Genomic DNA, 17,048 nt, shown 5'->3' on the forward strand with positions numbered 1-17,048 from the left:
GGGGTTGCTGGGTTTTCACTCCCTCGGTTCCTTTTCATCTCCCATCAGCTGGAATTTGTTGGGCTGTGGGACCCAGCTTTGGGGTGATTCCACCTCTGCTCTGCCACAGGAGGGGCAGTTAAACTTCCAGTTAAACTTCACCAAAATCCGCCGCATTTGACTCACACAAACCGGCGATGTAACAACAAAAAGATTTCACAGAGAGAAGTAAATCTTCTTTTCAACCACCAACCCCACTGGCCACTTCTTCCCCAGTATTGAAATGGAAACCCTGGATCCATCCCTCCCTGTGGAACCCACACAATTCCCAGTGGCACAAAACTCTTTTTCTTTTTTTTTTAACAAACAATGTAAAACTTCACTTGGTAATTTATTTGGGGCACCACTATTGCTCTGATTTCCTAAAATGAATGGGAATGAAAAGAAAAAAAAAAAAAAAAAAGAAAATGATCTTTTCATGGATATTCTTTCAGCAGGAGGTTTAGTGATGCTCTGAAAAAAATTCCCTGCAAATTTAGGGCTGGACAAAAGGGTTTTTCCAAGGTTTAAATGGACTGGAGGGAAAGGTGGTTGAGTATTGGGAGAGATTTCATCTGCAGATAAGTAAATCAATAAATAAAGTATTTTTATGTCGATTAAACATAAATATAAATATAATAAATACATATTGCATATATTCCTTACACATATAAGAAATCATATATATATATAATATATATATATATATTTATATAGATTTTATATATATTAAAAATAAATATTGTATATATAAATATGGGAATTTTTTAGCTGGAAATTGCTCTGAGTAGGACAAGAGGAGTAAGGCTGTGTCCTTTCCCCCAGGCAGGATTTTCCCTGGGAGCTGCTGTGGCTCCATCCCTCCCTCCCTCCCTCTGGTGATCCCAGTGCCCGGGGTGGGGAAGCTGCTTCCAAGGCAGCACATAAACCTCCCACCAGCACCAGAGAGGAAACTGCTTGGCCACAAGTCATAAAGCAAACAAATAAAAAATAAAATTATGAATCAAAATTCGGGTTTTGCAAGATTAGTAGGACGTGGAGCTAATTAAAAGTGCCTGAGAGCGTCTGACGGGCACAGGCAGAAAAAGGCTGATTTAATTAATAGAAAAATGAAAAGGAAACCCCAGGACTAGGGGAAAAAATTAAGGCTTTCAGTGATAATCAAATAAAACCAAGTGTGCAAACATTAAATCTGAAGAGAAATAACAAACTCATCAGCATTAATGAGTAAAGCCAGTAAACAGCAGATTTGGGTCACGAAAAACAGGAATATCACTTCCAGTGCTGTCATGAGTGACAGGCCGTCTATAATGTCCTGTGGCTTTAAATCTCACTTGGTTACATCCCAGGAACTAAAATAAAAGCTTTCTTTTAAAAGCAGATAAAGTAATTATGGCAATTAAAAGGCACCACCAGCAGCCCAGGAGTGAGGTAGGTACAGAGTTTGTAACACGACCAAGCTCAGCAATGCTTTGCTGGGGGGGATTAAATTAAATATCTACCTTGATTTGTCACAACTTCCACGTCTAATCTCCATTTATCACTTGCCTCCTTTGTTTATTTGTTTGTTTCCCTGCAGGAACACCTTTATATATTCCAGAATCTATTTATATTTTCTTAATATTCCCTTTTTTTTTTTTTCATTTCCAATCGATCTGATCCCAGTCAGAACCTCTCAAGAATCTTGCTGTGATGCTCTTGCCCTTTCCAAGCTGGCCTGGCTGCAGGAGTCCTCTGGCAGAGAGGTTTCATTTCAGTGGAGTCACTGACAACAGCAGCACAACAACAGCACAAACCCCTCCTGGGATGCTCTCGCTCCTCTCCCATCTTCCAGGCAGTGAGAGCTGCCCTTACGTGACTCTGAGTGCTCACAGCCTGCTAAAACCAGGGACACAGGCCTGGGGAAAGGCTGCAAGGTTTTCTCCCAGCTGCCACCCAGCTCAGGATACTGCAAACCCCATTCCTCAGTCCTCAGGGGAAGGATCCCGGGCTCCTGAGCTGCCAGCACAGGTCTGGAGACACCACTCGAGGTCAGTCCTGCAGCCAGAGCCCAAAAGGGCTGCCCATGTCCTCCCCAGAGCCCCTGTGGCTCCCCGTGTCCTCCCCACAACCCCAGAGCCCAAAAGGGCTCCCCGTGTCCTCCCCACAGCCCCTGTGGCTCCCCGTGTCCTCCCCACAACCCCAGAGCCCAAAAGGGCTCCCCGTGTCCTCCCCAGAGCCCCAGTGCAGCTCTGAGCCACCCCCCATGGCCCTTCAGCAGCCCCACACCCCCCTGAGCCCCCCTCCGCTGCCAGGGCCAGGAGCTGACCCACAGCTCCATCAGGACCATCTCATGGGCACCTTCCACCCCACTGTTTATGTACTTTAAACCTCTGGGGAAAGTGGAATTCCATTGCTGAGGATTGATCACTGCGCAGACACACACTTGCCGTTTTCCCATATTGCCCTGAATGAGCTTTCTAAAGTGGCGCAGGTGTTATGTTCCCCTTTCCAGCAGAGAGGGGATTTTTGTGCATCCTCTGCAGCTGGGATGAGCACAAAATAACCTGCAGTGACGGAGTCATGCCCATTTTTCACCTGGCAAACACTGTTAGGTATTTCCCAGGCAGCATACACTGGGAATGGGTATGTGCCACCCTTGCTGGCACTTACAAGATTATTTTCACCTCTGCAAATGCCCTGTTGCTCCCGTGGCATCAGAGAGCAAAGCACCAGCCCTGCCAGAATCCCTCGTGCTCAGAATCACTCACCAGCCCCACGTAAATCAGAGGCTCTATCAGGTTGATTGTCTCTGCACGTAATGCTTTGAAAATACATAAATTCGGATTTCGCTCTAAGCATAGGTGACTTACAATGCTTTCTTTGGGATCAGATAGACCTCACTGTAGCTAAACATTACAGTGGCTGCTGATTTCTTAATCCATTTTCAACATGAGCGTTCCTCGGTTGTTAAGCCTGGTGTGAAAGAAGCCTTTCATGGATGAAAAATCCCCCTGGAGCAAAAAATACAGCCCACGTTTTCAGGCTGTGCTGTGTGAGCTGGGCACAGGCTTCCCTGCCACAAAACCTGCTCAGCCACAGGGGTTTGAGGCAGATTACAGAGCTCTGAATTTGTTCTGATATAAAACCGGCTGAGTTTGACGTGTCTGCATTGACAAATGCCTCCCATGCCTCTGACTGTAACTAATAATTTACCACAACAGATAACGGGCCGGGGCAAGCAGCAGGAGTGAGGTTTGTGAGGCTGGAGAGAAAGGGCTGGGTGTCAGACAGTGAGGCTTTCCCACACCCCCAGCACATTAAATAATCTCCAGTCTAATGCTGTGGATTGCAGCAAAGGCTTCAACTCCACAGTTTATTAATTAAGATGTTTATCTCATTTATTTTAAGCCTCAAATGTGCCTCCACTCGTTAATCTCCATGGGGCTGCTCATCCCTGATGTTAAGCAGCTATTCCAGTGCACAGAGCCAGGGCATGGGTGGAGAAATGGATTCACTTCTTGATGGAGTAATGTGGGATTTGTGCTGCCTGTCTTTCAGGTGAGATCCCGGGAGCTGCACCCCATGCAGGGATGGGGACACTGCGGTGGCCCGGGGTGGGTGACCCGGCACAGCTGTGGCTGAGCAGCTGCCCACACCCCCAAAAATGCCCCAGCCAAGGCTGCAGAAATCCTCACTCCACGTGGTTTTGAGGTTTGGAGGAAATCAAAGACAAAAGGAAGCGCAGGCAGGCTCCGCTGGCGCACGGGAAGGCAAACAAACCCTGCGGCTTTTCTGACTTGTTTTTCTTAGGGAGCTTTAAGAAAGTGTTTGCAGTCACTGGGAACAAATTCCTAGAAATGAGAAGCTGTTATTATTCCCAACGTAATGCCTTCGTGGGACAGGCCCTGCAAGAGCAGAACTGTTCTCAGCCTGAGCCGATGGGAGCCTTCCCCCTCTCCTGGTGCAGAGTTCAGCTCCCCTCCGTGTGCACCACAAAAGGTGGAGCACCACATCTCTAGAGCAGGTGATTAATTTAGAAGCCTAACGAGGAGCTGGCTGAGGACGGGTTCAATCCCTTTTAGCCAGGCAGGTTGTCAGTGCCTGAATTGAGCAGCAAACCAGGCACTTTAAAATCGATTATTTCGGGCATTTTCCTATTAATGTGAGAGGGAAGGTGCTGGGCTGAGGGCGCTGAGCAGGGCTCATCAGGAGCACGGTGGATACTACCCCAAAAGCCAAACCAGAGTCCCCACTGTCTCACTGGGGAAACCTTGTGGGAAGACAAGCAGGCTGTTCATTGGAAAGGAGGAGGAGGAGGAGGGGGGGGTTAAAAAATCCTCCCTGTTAAAATGCAGCGCTAAAATCTCAGTCAAAAAATGACAAAGTCAGGAAAAGCGAACGTTTAAAGTTGCAAAACCAACACGGCACATCCTGTTTGTTTTACAGCCACACGGCACATCCTGCATGTTTTATGGTTTACATTTTACAGCATAAACAGTCGTATATTAAACTGCAGAGTCAACCGAGAGAAAAACACGGGAGTGAAAAAAGGCCACGTGCAAAGCCAGCGGGTCGGGATGGCTGTGAAACGGTGGCAGCGGTGGCTTTGTGTCACTTCTGCTGAGCCGGCCCTGACCGAGTCGTTTGGTTTCGTTTCCGTGGTGCTTCCCCCCTCCAGGGGAGCAGGGATGGGCTGTGATTAATAACCGCAGCATTAAAGGGTGCCTTTGAAGCTCACACATGTCTCGGTGGGGTCAGTAGGGTGGGGAGGGGGTCAGGGCCCGGCGCGGGGCTGGGTTATCACCGACTCCCTGCCAGGGCCCGGCTTTTGGAGGCTCAAAATCCGCAAAAAAGTTACAAACACTGACAAAAGTCGTGGATTTTTAGCGGCGTTTTAGGCTGGTGGGGTCCTCCTGCCTCTGGAGTCAACCCCCTAAAGCTCCAGCGGATTTAGCTGTGCCAGAATTGCACTTTCTGGACAGCTTCGGGAGGCATCAGGACGTTGACTCCAAGTGAAAAGCTGCTCTTTAGAGGCTCGATGCACAATCATTTTAAGCAAGACAGATACACCCTTCCCACTCTGCACCCTTCTCACAGCCTCCCTTGCCCTCCAAACTGCTGCTGCTTAAAACACCATCAGGTTAAAAGCCACATTTGATGACACAAATTAGATCCTCTTACCTGTATTACAAGGAGGAGCCGACGGCACTAAACTTGGGAGGATTTTAAAATCTCTCTTCCCTTCCTCCCACCTAGGATGGTTTATTTTTATGTGACTTCCAGCTCAAATTGGGCAAACCAGACAGGTCTGTGTTTTTACATGCAGGATCTGAGCGCTCACTCTCCTGGCAGGCTGCAAGGGCCCTTGGTGTGAGTTATTAAATGCACAGGGGAAGATAACTGTGTGCTCCCCACCTCTGCATTCCCAATGCACAGGAATCAAGATTTTCCAAATAAAATACTTCATCTTTTTAAGGGTTGCCAAAGCCAGCTTGGAAAATCAGGAGTTTATGCAACCTGCTTCTGTGAGCTGCATGTACCACGTGCTGGGCTGAAAATCCCACAGCGCTGCCTGGAAAGTTCCTGGGCACAACAAAAAAAAAACCTCAGTGGCATCCAGCAGGACACAACTGAGCCAGTCATGGCTGCGTTTCCAAGAGCAGGGGAAGCACACAGAACCCCTCCTTTTGCATTAAACACCCCCCAGCACAAAAAATATTGTCATTCCTTATTATTAAATTCATTATTATTTACCGTGACATCCCACCCAGCATCCCAGACACAAACTCAGGCGTTACAAGCCCACCCAAAGCCCTTGCAGAATGCGTCTCTTACGTGTCCAAAGGGATCCAGGTGGTTGTTGGTGAGTTTGAGCTTCTGGAAGGACACCAGCTGCCTCATCCAGTGTGCTCCTGTGGCTGGAGAGTCGGGGTGCACGTACAGCCGGCCCGGCATGGCGGGCTCGGCCTTCCCGGCCACCATCCTGGGGACAGAGGGGACAGATGGCATCACCCTGGCACAGCCTGCACATGGAAGAGCTTTTGGTCCTTAGATTCATCCCAGCAAAAGCCTCCTGCCAGCCCTGAGGGGATGCACTGGGATATGGGAACTCAGGGAGGCTCCTGCTGCTCGTGGGGGTTTTTGGGATCCTTGTTTCAGCATCACAGTGATCCCACCCCTGCATTTCCCTGGAAACTCCCACGTGGAATTTCCCCGGGGCAGTGTCTCCACGTGGGCATTGGGGAGATGCTTTTCAAGGAGCAAAACTCATCTGGGTTTTTGGAAGTCTTCAAAGACCCTTCTGCAAAGGGAGATGGCCCTGCACAGGAGAGAGGAGCTGTGGGCAGGAGTAGAAGTGGTGTGGCTGCACCCTTCACAGCCAGGCAGGGCTCCCACAGCCCGTCCCAGTGGGAAGGGGCTGCTCCCCACTCTGGAGCTGTTCCCAGCACCCTTCTGCAGCTCCCCTTGCCCCACACCACCACCAGCTCTCACGGACACAAGGCGCAGCCATGAGACATCATTTAATGGCAACGCCCTTGTTACTCCACATTGTTCTTATAAAACCCCAATAAAAGCAATATTACCAAAAACAACAGAAACTTTCCAGCAGCAATAAAAGCAAAAGGGGAAACAGCTCTAGGGCTGGCAAAAAACTAAATTAAACAGAGTTAACAACTATCCATCATCTCGTGTTTAATGTCTGAAACACAAAGTGGCCACCGTGGTGCAGAGACCCTCAGTCCACTCCTCTCACCCAGCGGCATTCCGGGACAAAAGCACAGGGAAAAGGGATTTAAAAAAAAAAAAAAAAACTGGAGCAGCCCTAATGTGCAAGTCAATAATTTCTGCTTTCTGGGATGTCACCGGGCTCGTTCCCTGTGAAATTTTCCATTGCTTTTCACCAGGCAGCAGCCGGTGGAAGGGTTTGGGGAAACCACAGCAAATAGTGGCAGTGAGGGAGGCTGCCGGGCATTCTGGGGGGGAAAAATCAAAAGAGAAAACAACACGTTTCCTTTGTCAGAGAGCAAAAATCCCAGCTGCCTCTCGGGTAAGTAACTTTGCTGGGAAAGGCACAGGGAAAGGAAGAACAGAAGAGAATCAGGGCTCTGAGTAAACCACCCCACATTTCGCTTTATAGCTGCTCTCCTAAAAGCAAAATATTACTATAGAAGAAAGGAATTTAAAACTTTTCTTGAGTCACATAGAGACCTAGTTTCGAGGCTAAAATGGACCATTAGATCATCCTGTCCAGGCTCTGGTACAAGGCAGGCTGTGGCTTTACCCTCCTACACTGCACACGGCCAGATAACCTGTGCTTGGCCTAAAGCATCTTCCCCAAGAAAGCCCCCTAGCCTAGAACACTTTGGGGATGGACAATCACCACCCCCAGCAGCACTTTTTTTCCAGCAGTTAACCACCCAGCCTGTTAATAATACTTCATTTCATAATTGCCTGGTTTAAACTTCCAGCCCTGGCTCTTGTGTCCATCATTGCTCCACCAAAGAGAGCTCTGGGACGTCGGCTTCCCTCCTGTGGGAAGGTGTTTCTGTTGGTTTCTAAGTTCGCACAACAAACGGTGGATCCAATTGCAATTTTCTTATGGCAAAGCAGGCAAACAGCAGGGTTGTCTTACCATTTGTTGTCACAGAATTTGTACCGGTGGTCGTCGGCCGGGACGATGTCGATCAACAAAATGTACTTGGTCTTGGGGTTCATTCCAGTCACTTTGACCTTGTAACTGGGAAACATCCTCCTTGGGGAAAAGCACAGGGGTACCGCGTTAGCGAGGGATGGAAACTTGATGGAAACTTGGAGCAGCAGCCCAAAAAGCAGATCCACCATCAGAGGGATTCACGCGAGGACAGTTTTGGTTCTGAAATGTGTGCCAGGGCAGAAGTGGGCACAAATTTTGATAAGGGTATAGGGAGAGGGGCAACGGGCCAGTGCCAGGAAAAGGAGGGTGCAGAGAGAGATACAGGGGGGTCAACACATCCCTGTTTGTGGGAGGCTTGGACAAGGAGCCCTCACTTCTACAGGAGGCTCTACCTGGCTTATGGCAGCATCAAAATTGCAGATCTCTTGCTGCTGTGGAGGTGTTTGAGAAGTCAGGAGAGCTGCCTACATTTCAGAGGAACCAGTGCACCTGCTTTGTCATTCACACGATCCCAATATCCACCAGGTCCCACCACTACCCCTGGGCTCCCTCCAACAGACTGAGAACGGAGGATCAGCAAAGCCTGGGGGAGACAAAGGGTTAAACTCTGTGGGGGTGCAGACAGGCTCCTCTGGCCTTCCCAGACTTCCCAAATTCACAGCACACCCACTAAATGTTCCTGGAGCCTGGAGAGTGGCAGAGCTTCCCACCAAAATGTGCCTGTCCCCCGGCTTCAGCAACCAACACCAAACCAGAGCATCCCACAAACCCGTGCATCACTAGAGACGTGCCTTACAGACCCACAGAGTCTTTGTGATATTAAATAATACCTCTTTATAAAGCTGTGTGGCTGTGAAAACAGCAGATTCCATCCCAGTCCAGCCTTGCAATCCAAAGGAGAGGGCCCTAATGGATCCTGACACTGCCATGGGCTTCCCAATCCCTCGAGGCCGCGTCAGCAGCCAGGATTTGCAGGATTAGGCACTTCACATCCTCAGAGTAACTATTTTCTTGGCTCCATCTTCCCCACCTCCTCCTCATCCAGTAAAAACACTCAAGTCAATAGAGCAAACTGGCTCACCACAGCCCTGCAGCCAGGACACAAAGTTCTCCTTCCCGTCGGCACAAGGGGACGGAGGATGAGAATTGCCACATCCCGGACTCGTTCTAATTACGTGAATTAAGATGGGCCCAAATCCTGATGTCATTTCTCCATCAGACATCAAGGCCACTGTGTCCCCCCCACTTTATCCCTCTTTTCCTGAGCCGGGCCAGGTCTGCAGCACCATTTTGTCGCTGCTTGGGGAGAAGGCAACAAAATGGGCCCTGTTCAAAATCATTTCAATTGACTCTTTTAACCGCCCTGCATAAATTCCAGATGTTTACCATGTAATTAGCCCGGACTAAAAAGGGGTGGTTTACCAATGTCCCTCTTTGATTTTCATTCATAAACTCTGCACTCCTCTTAACCTTGTCCTCCTACAGGTAAGCACCTGGGTAAATACAGTAGGACATTTCAATTTGTGAATACACAGCCCAATTCACACATTGAAAAAAATTGTATAAGGAATCCAATCTGAATGCCAAGATTTTTTTTTTTTAATTAGGCCTTAAAATGGCATTTAAAAATGAAACAAAAAAGAAAAAGAAAAAAAAAAAAAAAAAAGAGGAGAAAATTATTAAAAACCAGAAATGAGATGGGCACAATTTGACAGTTTGTCATACCTGCATTGGGGATTTTTATAACCTTGAGCTTCTGAATTTCTTTTTCCCTCAATCATTTCATTTACTGTAGAACATCCAAGCTGCTAAAGTAGCTGAACTGATATATTGTAAATGTTAAGTGCTTTTTTAATGGCATTTAAAATTAAGCTTCAGCATATGGAGTTCATATAGCATGGACATGCCTGAGTTTATAATGTTCTTTAGTATAGCCCTCTAAAATAAATACAAAGAGCCAAAGTACTACTATAATATATACAGCTGAAATTCTTTAAGGATAACAAATGGGGACTCACATCTGATTGAAGGTGTTGCTTAACTCGCAAACCACTCACTATCTCGCAGTGGTAGCATTGTACTCAGCAGTCCACAGACCCAGCTACAACCAAGTTTGCCAACTCTCCGCATTCTTTTCCAGGAAAACACAGGGTAGATTTTAGTAATTTGGCTGTGCATGGACATTTCATCATTATTATTAGCTGCTGCATTTTGGCCTTAAAGAAAAAAATATGCGACTAATGTGCTGTCCAGGGACTTGTCAGTTTAATTTTCTTAATGAAAACATATTTCTCAACCCCTTGGCAGAGGCTCGTTTAGTAAATATCTCTTTGCAATATGATACAAACATGGGTTGTGCATTTCTGGTGGGAAGGCATGACCAACCCGAGAGCTGGGGCCAAGGAAATGCAGTCATAGAGATTGAATTAAAAAAAGAGAAAAAAAAAAAAAAAAAGGAAAGAAATAAGCAAGAGATAGTACCTAATATCATCTCCTGGCCCTTATTAAATGTCCCATTTTGAAAGAAGGGAGCAGAAAACCACGGTGGAGCTGCACCAGCCCTGCCCGGGAGCGAGGCCGTGCCTACAGTGGCTCTATAGAGCTCCCTGTCAGCCCTGGGAAGGGGCCAAAAACCTGCCTGGCTTCCCCGAATTTACTACAGGTCAATGGAGCTACTCAGAGGCACGAGGAGCTGCAGCACAAGCAGCCCCTCTGGCAGCGCCGTGCAGGCAGGAGCTCGGGGCGGATGGGCGGCTCCGGGGAGGATGCTCTGCCCCGGCCAGCTCCTGGACAATAGGTTGCTTCATCATCCATTGCTCGGGGACCAGCGCAGGCACAAGAATCACCCAGCGCTGCAATAAAACTTGCCAACGTCTTGCCGAGCTCTGGGAAAGCTCAGCCTGGCTTTGGTGGGAGGTCTGAAGCAAGACTCAGGGCAGATCTCTGTTTTAGCCACCCTCCTTTCCCGCACGGCTCCAAACCGGGGGAGAGCATTGCTGCGCTGAAACTGGGGACAAGAAATGGGAATCTGAGCCTTCCTTCCCAAAAATTGGGAATTTGGGAGTGTGACAGGTGACATCTGATCCTCAGGGCACCTCCCGTGCCAAGGGCAGCTGCAGCCCTGCCGGGGCAGCCTGGGGAAGTTCAGGGATGGGCACAAGTGCAGCACAGCAAAACCCAACTCCCCGGCAAAGTTTGAGCCACCAATACTCAGGAGATTAATTGCAGCAATTCCTGCCTTCGTCATCTTTTGCTCAGACCCAAAACCTGTTTGGACACAGTGTCCAGGAGCTGCAGCAAATGCCCTGAATGTGCCAGTGGCAACACCCTCCCCGGGGTGGGGATGTCCAGCGCTGGACCAATTTCCCTCCAATTTGTGCTCCTTTTTCTGAAAGCCACAGCAGGTGGGTGTCCAACCCAGCAGCACACCTTAGGTGGAGGCAGCAGGGCCACTCAAGGAGCAGGGTCCACCAGCCACCAGCAGCCCCACAGCTCCCCTGCCCACCCAGGGACCAGCCACCAGCCCTGGGAGCAGCCAAGCACCAAACCCAACAGACTCTTCTGCAAAACACCAAAATTGACAGGACTCCAGTTTTAGGCACATTTAAACCCATTTCTCCCTCCCTCCAGCTCCAGCCAGAGCAGAAGGGACCATCCAGGCTCCTCAGCCCTATCCTGAGGGTCTTGTGTGCCCCTCAAAGTTCTCTGCTGAGGGACAAAGTGCTGCTGTGCCATGGCAGCAGCTCTCTCTGCCCCTCACAGAGCGAAACGTAAATCAGCAGTTATGTTCACAAAAGAAAGGCGCCCTCGAAGGAAGCGATCGTGGGGAAAAAACCTACGGTCCCTCCTGTGTGAGCAGGACACCCCACATGGCATAAAAACCCCACAGTCACTGGGGGATGCCCTGGGGAGGGCAGAGGGGCTGAGCCTGCCTCTGGGGACCGTGGGCAGTGGGAGCAGGATTGGCATCACCAGAGCTTGGCACCACACTGCCACAGCCCCAGCTAAACCCTTCCCTGCAGATGAAATGTAGCAAAACCAGTAAAAGCCAGGAAAATAAACAAGCAGCACAATTCCACTGGCCTCCCAAGCTTCAAAGATGATGTGCTAGTGAATTATTTGTTCTGATAATGAAGCAGTCACTGCTTAGCTAAGTTTATGCTAGGCACATTTTATCTCTACGTGATATGCACAAATTGTTTTAAAATGAACTGTTAGAATAAGCATCTCTTGTTTATTTATTTATACTATTGCTATCCAATCCCCTTAACCGTGGAGCAGTTGCTGACACGGAGCCAAAGCTTCTATTATGTTCAAACAAAGTTTAATTGATGTGTAATTGGCTGGTTGGGTTTGGAAGTGAGCGATAAGAGGAAAGCTTTGCTTTCCTTTGGGGCAGCAGTTCCCAGCCTTCCAGGCTCTCCAGGCTTGGCCTCTCTGTGGGCATCTCACGTGTTTTAATCCCCAGATGAGCAGGTCTGGTGGATCCTGGAGAGATGGGTGGCTGCAAAGCTTCCATGTCCAGCAAAATCTTGGGTTTTGGGCAGGGGACAGCAAACCAGAAAAATGGAGAGAATCAGAGCTGACTGAGGAGCTCAAATACTCACCTGAGCAGTGGCTGTGCTGGGCCACGCTGCACATCCTCACCACCCTCCTGCCCACCAGGATTTAATCTGACCTCCACTTAGATGCCAACGCCGTTCCTGACATCCCAATGGGTGCATTAGCTGGGAAGGGATGTCTCTGACCAGCACGGGGTAAGCAGGGAATTCAAACAGTATTTCCATAGAGAAAACACCATGGAACCAGGACGCCTGAGCAACTCAAGCCATGCCCCCACCACAGGCTGTCAGTGCTCTCTGAAGCCTATGGGTTTGTGTGGATTGCTGCCTCCTGAGGTGGGGATGGTCCTTCAGATACTACTGACTGCTTCCTTCTGTCCTTTCAAGGGCATAAAAACATCCCCACGCACTTCAGCAGCTCAGTTGTTGAAAAGTAAAAAATTCTCTAATTAAAAGAGAAAATTTCTCTGCTTGTCTTCATTTTTAAGACAATGAGACAAAGATTTCCAAAGACAGACAGAGATTTTACAATCCTTGCTTTTGGGATGGTGAAGTAAAGCAGTGACTGGATTTTCGGAAGCTCCCGTGCTGTGCTGCCTGTGGCAGACCAGGTTGTGAAAGGACCAGAAAACAACCGCTCACTCAACATCTTGGCTAACAAGCTGTGCGACCACCTCCTCAGAACCTGCTGGGCACGCTGAGATGCCTCCAGCAGTGGTTTCAGAACACCAAGGCCAATGACACACCTGCATCCCTGATAACGACCAGTGTGGTCCCAAATTCTTCTTGAGAATTGGCCGTGGCTGCTTGAGGATGCTTCTCCTTGTCTTCATCGTTAGAAGGGAAAAGAATGGTGTGCAGAGGCTTCAAGAACTATGTCTCCATTCTGATGACCTTTCCTCGTTTTTTTGTGATTTCCCTTCTTTTGACAAGAATTTCTTCCACTGACTTAACGCATCTTTAAAAATAATATTCTCCAGGGCAGATTAAAACAAATTTGGGGATGTCAGCTGTTTCTTTTAGCCTTTTAAATGGCATTTCCTTTTTGATAGATTCTTGCTTTCAGAAAATACTTTAAAGAGATCAAAGAGTTTTTCAACAGGGTCCCATTTTCCCAGTGTATCCTAACCCTCAGTCCCTTATTTCTCTTATCACCCACGCCACTCCGTTATGACGCTCTGTATACAAAGTAAGAGCAGTTAACTTTGAAGTGCTGGATTAGCCCATGCCAGATCCTTGCCTCAGAATAACAAACAATACAGGTTCAACAGGAGTTCTCATCAGTAGTTCATTTTTCAGCCCCAAATTCACTGTCACTAACACAAGCAACATTGAACTCTCAGTCTATGGGCAGATAGGAGAGATTTATCTGGTGGCAGGACCATGACCTAGTGATGAGAAGGTCAGACAGTTAAGGGATTTTTATATTTTGGAATGGCGAGGTTGTATTTTTTCCTTCTGGCTAGCACATCTTATTTTTTAAATAAAACATTGTTTCTCACATACTTGAGAACTCGGTTAGCTGGGATGGCTGCTTTCATGGTCCAGAAACATTTCCTTTCTTTGCCCCACGGTGACTTGAGGCTCCTGGCCATGGGCTGCTTCTCTGGGCTTTCATTTTGCTGCGGCTGAAGTTGAGCAGAGAAGGTCCCAACGTGAAGAAGGATGCGAGAGGCGGTGCCAGCAGCACCAGCAGCACAGCACAAAGGTGCCTCAAAGACAACCTGGGCGAGAGTGTGGTCACCAACAGCGTTCCAGGGCAGGTCTGCTCCCTCTGCAGCCCAGCTCCCTCGGCAGTGGGCTGAGGGAGGAGCCGAGGCAGCCTTGGCACTGCCGCAGCCACAGCCCCGGTGGCCAGGAGCCTTTGAAGCAGCCGCAGAGCCCCAGCGATGGTTGGGACCTTCCCCAGCTGATCTGGGCTTGACCAAAACCTCCCCTCACCCTGCCACCAGCACAAGGACAAGCTGGGAAAGCTTTGGGAACACCCCTACCTGTGAGCATCCCATGTCTCCAAAAAGCAGGGATGGCTGCTTGAAGAGAGAAGTGTCTTAGGAACCAAACTCCCACCCCTGCCCTCCTCGGCGTGCACGAGCTCTGTCTCTCCCTTGCCAAAGCTGTCGACAACTTTAGCAGCACAGCCAAGAGCCATTGGAGCTCACTCCTGCTTTTCCTATAAAAGCAGGAGTTTGCCTGAACAGGATAATTCCAGGACCCCAAATTTAGGAGCAAGCAGATCAAACATTCCTCAAATATCTATTTTATTTCTATGTTTTAAATTGACGGCTCACATTCCTTCGCTGATCTCGGATATTAAGGTTTGCTTTTGGATCAAAAACCATCAGCAGAAATTCTTGTAACTGCCTCAAAAGATTCTGGACAAATATTTCCCTTTAATTGTAATGAGAACTGGGCATCCATATGCCCTACAGAGCCATGGAAAATTTAACTTTTAAAGGATTATTCACACAGGAAAGCTGCACCAGCTTAGCCAAAGCATTTATACTTCTTCAGACCTTGATGTCCCAAAAACTAGTTTTATTTTGGTTTACTAAAGTTGATTGGGAACAGATTTTTTTTTTTTTTTTACTGAAATAAGCCACTTTTAAAATGAAACTCGAACATCTAAAGGGGATTTGCATCTTTTCCACACATGCAGGATGCTTTATTGGTTCTATTTTTTTTCCTCTGCAGCATTTTCCTACATGTGCTTCTTAAAACCTGCTACCATAGAGACCAAAGCTGGCTTTGTACCTGTGCACATCCTGCACTCCAGTCAAAACTCAAATTCAGTACCTTGAGCCTCCTGTTACGTCTCAGGGACAGTTCTGCTGCCACAGAGAAATGCCACATTGTTTTCTCTTCAGGAACTGTTCACAAAAATGTGACCAGACATCCTGTGAACTGGCTTTTTTTTTTTCCTGATGAAACAAAAGCTTTATCAAATTGTTTGTCCTTTGCAATACCTGGATAGAAATTGCAATGCTGCAAAGACCGGCACCTTGGGGGGAAAAAAACCCCGAGGGAACAGCTAAATAAATAATCAAACAGAAAGAAGAAATCTTGAGCCAGCAAGGCTGTGGAAGCAGAGATTAACTTCCAGCAGAAATAAAGTCTGAAAGATGAGATTTCACAAAGAATGGCCTGCCACGAGCTACAAAAAAAAAAAAAAAAAAAAAAAAATTAAAAAAAAAATCTACAATTGTTCAGTTAAATAATAGCACATAAAGGCGAGAGGATGAAATCGGAAAGCCAGATTTATAATGAATTTGCTTTCCCCACCCCTCGTACAATTTCACAAGCGTGGAATTCCTAAAATCCCACAGGAAAGGTGTGCACCCTGCTACACCAGAGCGATGCTCCCACAGCAGGGCAGCCAGAGCGGGGGAATCCAGATGTGCAGCTGCATCTGCATCCCTAATACACCATTAGCATCTAGATTGATTTGATTAATTGGATTTAATAGGATCTCACCGACTGGAACTGGTGGTGGAGGTTTTTTAGGGCATTTTTTGGTTAAGTATTTTGGGGGGGGGGGGTGCGGGATTTTTTTTTGGTTGGTTGGTTTGGTTTTGGAGGGGGTTTTGTTTGTTTTAACACACACACACAGACGGGAGGGTTTGTGAACAATTATTTCCAAACCCAGGCACTCAGAGCTCGCTGGATTCATTCCCCCCCATCCCTGGGAAGCCGCGCGGTGAGCGGGGATAGGAACCGGGAGCGGCCGCCTCGCCGGGGCTCCGCTCAAACAACGGGATCACCTCTGCTTCCCGAAAAACCTGCCCTGCAAAACGCCCCTGGACACGGGCACTGCCCGAAGGGATCAGCCGCGGCCGCTTTTCCTCTCGTTCCCCCCCGGGCTGGGGCAGCCGTGGGTACCCAGCGCCGGGGATGGGCAATCTCTGCACCGCGCACCTTCAGCCGTTTAAAACCATCACCAGATAATTGTCCGGAGGAGAAATCGGTAATTAAAACAAACCTCAAAGAGGAGGAAGGAGAGGAAGGCTCTGAGTGATGGAACCGGCGCCCATCCCGCGGGCGCTCTGAGGGGATCCGAACACTTTTCTCCAAAGTTCAGGGAACTCTGCTAACATAAACTTTTTATCTTTTGATGATCCTCTTAATATAAAATAATCTCTTTTTTTTTTCCCCTCCCACAATGAAGCAGTCGGACATTAAAAAGATAGCAAGTGCATTTTAAAGATGTTTCCACTTTATAAATCAAACTTTCTTGGCAACAACATGATTTCTATTTCAATGCTGAGCTTGCTGTGTTCTCCTAATATCTCCTGCAGATCAGTCCTAAGAGGGAGTAATAATCCCCTAAAGTAATTCTCAGCCCTAAATTCTCGATAATTTATAGTTGGCTCGTTCTGTGGAGCTCTACAAAGAACGAAACAAATGACTCCCCCTTTCTCCCCCAACTAAGTTATCAATATTTGCCTTGTTTATACAAAAAAGCTATTTTACACCATTGCCATGGAATTAACGCTTCCGCTGAGCTTTACATTTCCTCTCCATTGAGTGAACTTGTCATTAAAGTCACTCTTTTTTGTTGTTGTTGTTTGAAATTTAAAAATCGGGCTTCCATTTCTTTTCGTTTGTGCCCCTTGAGGTCAGACAGACCTACATTTAAGTGATTTCAACTAACGGCATTCAGGGGCATCTCTGTGCCTGCTGGGAGGGGGATTAGAGTCCTGATTAGTGCCTGCAATTAGCCGCTTTCCCTCATTCCACACCCCCCCCAATGCTAGATGCAAGTGCACACAAATCTCCATTAACCATCGTTTGTTGTTTTTTTTTTTTTAATTGGCTCAAGAGGAGGTTTATTATTG

At 47.9% G+C, this 17,048-nt stretch overlaps 1 protein-coding gene across 5 annotated transcripts in view; it reads right to left on the reverse strand.

Moving 5' to 3' along the window:
- TBX4 (T-box transcription factor 4) overlaps positions 1–17,048 on the reverse strand; it is a 36,326-nt gene that overhangs the window by 11,326 nt on the left and 7,952 nt on the right. For all 5 annotated transcript variants that reach the window (XM_066202095.1, XM_066202093.1, XM_066202097.1 and 2 more), the window contains 2 exons: positions 7,634–7,753; positions 5,836–5,983 (listed from right to left, as the gene is read on the reverse strand). In XM_066202095.1, the coding sequence (XP_066058192.1) occupies positions 5,836–5,983; positions 7,634–7,753 (268 nt within the window). The remainder of the gene's footprint in view (positions 1–5,835; positions 5,984–7,633; positions 7,754–17,048) is intronic.

Source organism: Chamaea fasciata, unplaced genomic scaffold, assembly GCF_029207755.1.
Source record: "Chamaea fasciata isolate MVZ Bird 193981 ecotype frontalis unplaced genomic scaffold, bChaFas1.0.hap1 SCAF_21, whole genome shotgun sequence".
In the NCBI taxonomy this organism is placed as follows: domain Eukaryota; kingdom Metazoa; phylum Chordata; class Aves; order Passeriformes; family Sylviidae; genus Chamaea; species Chamaea fasciata.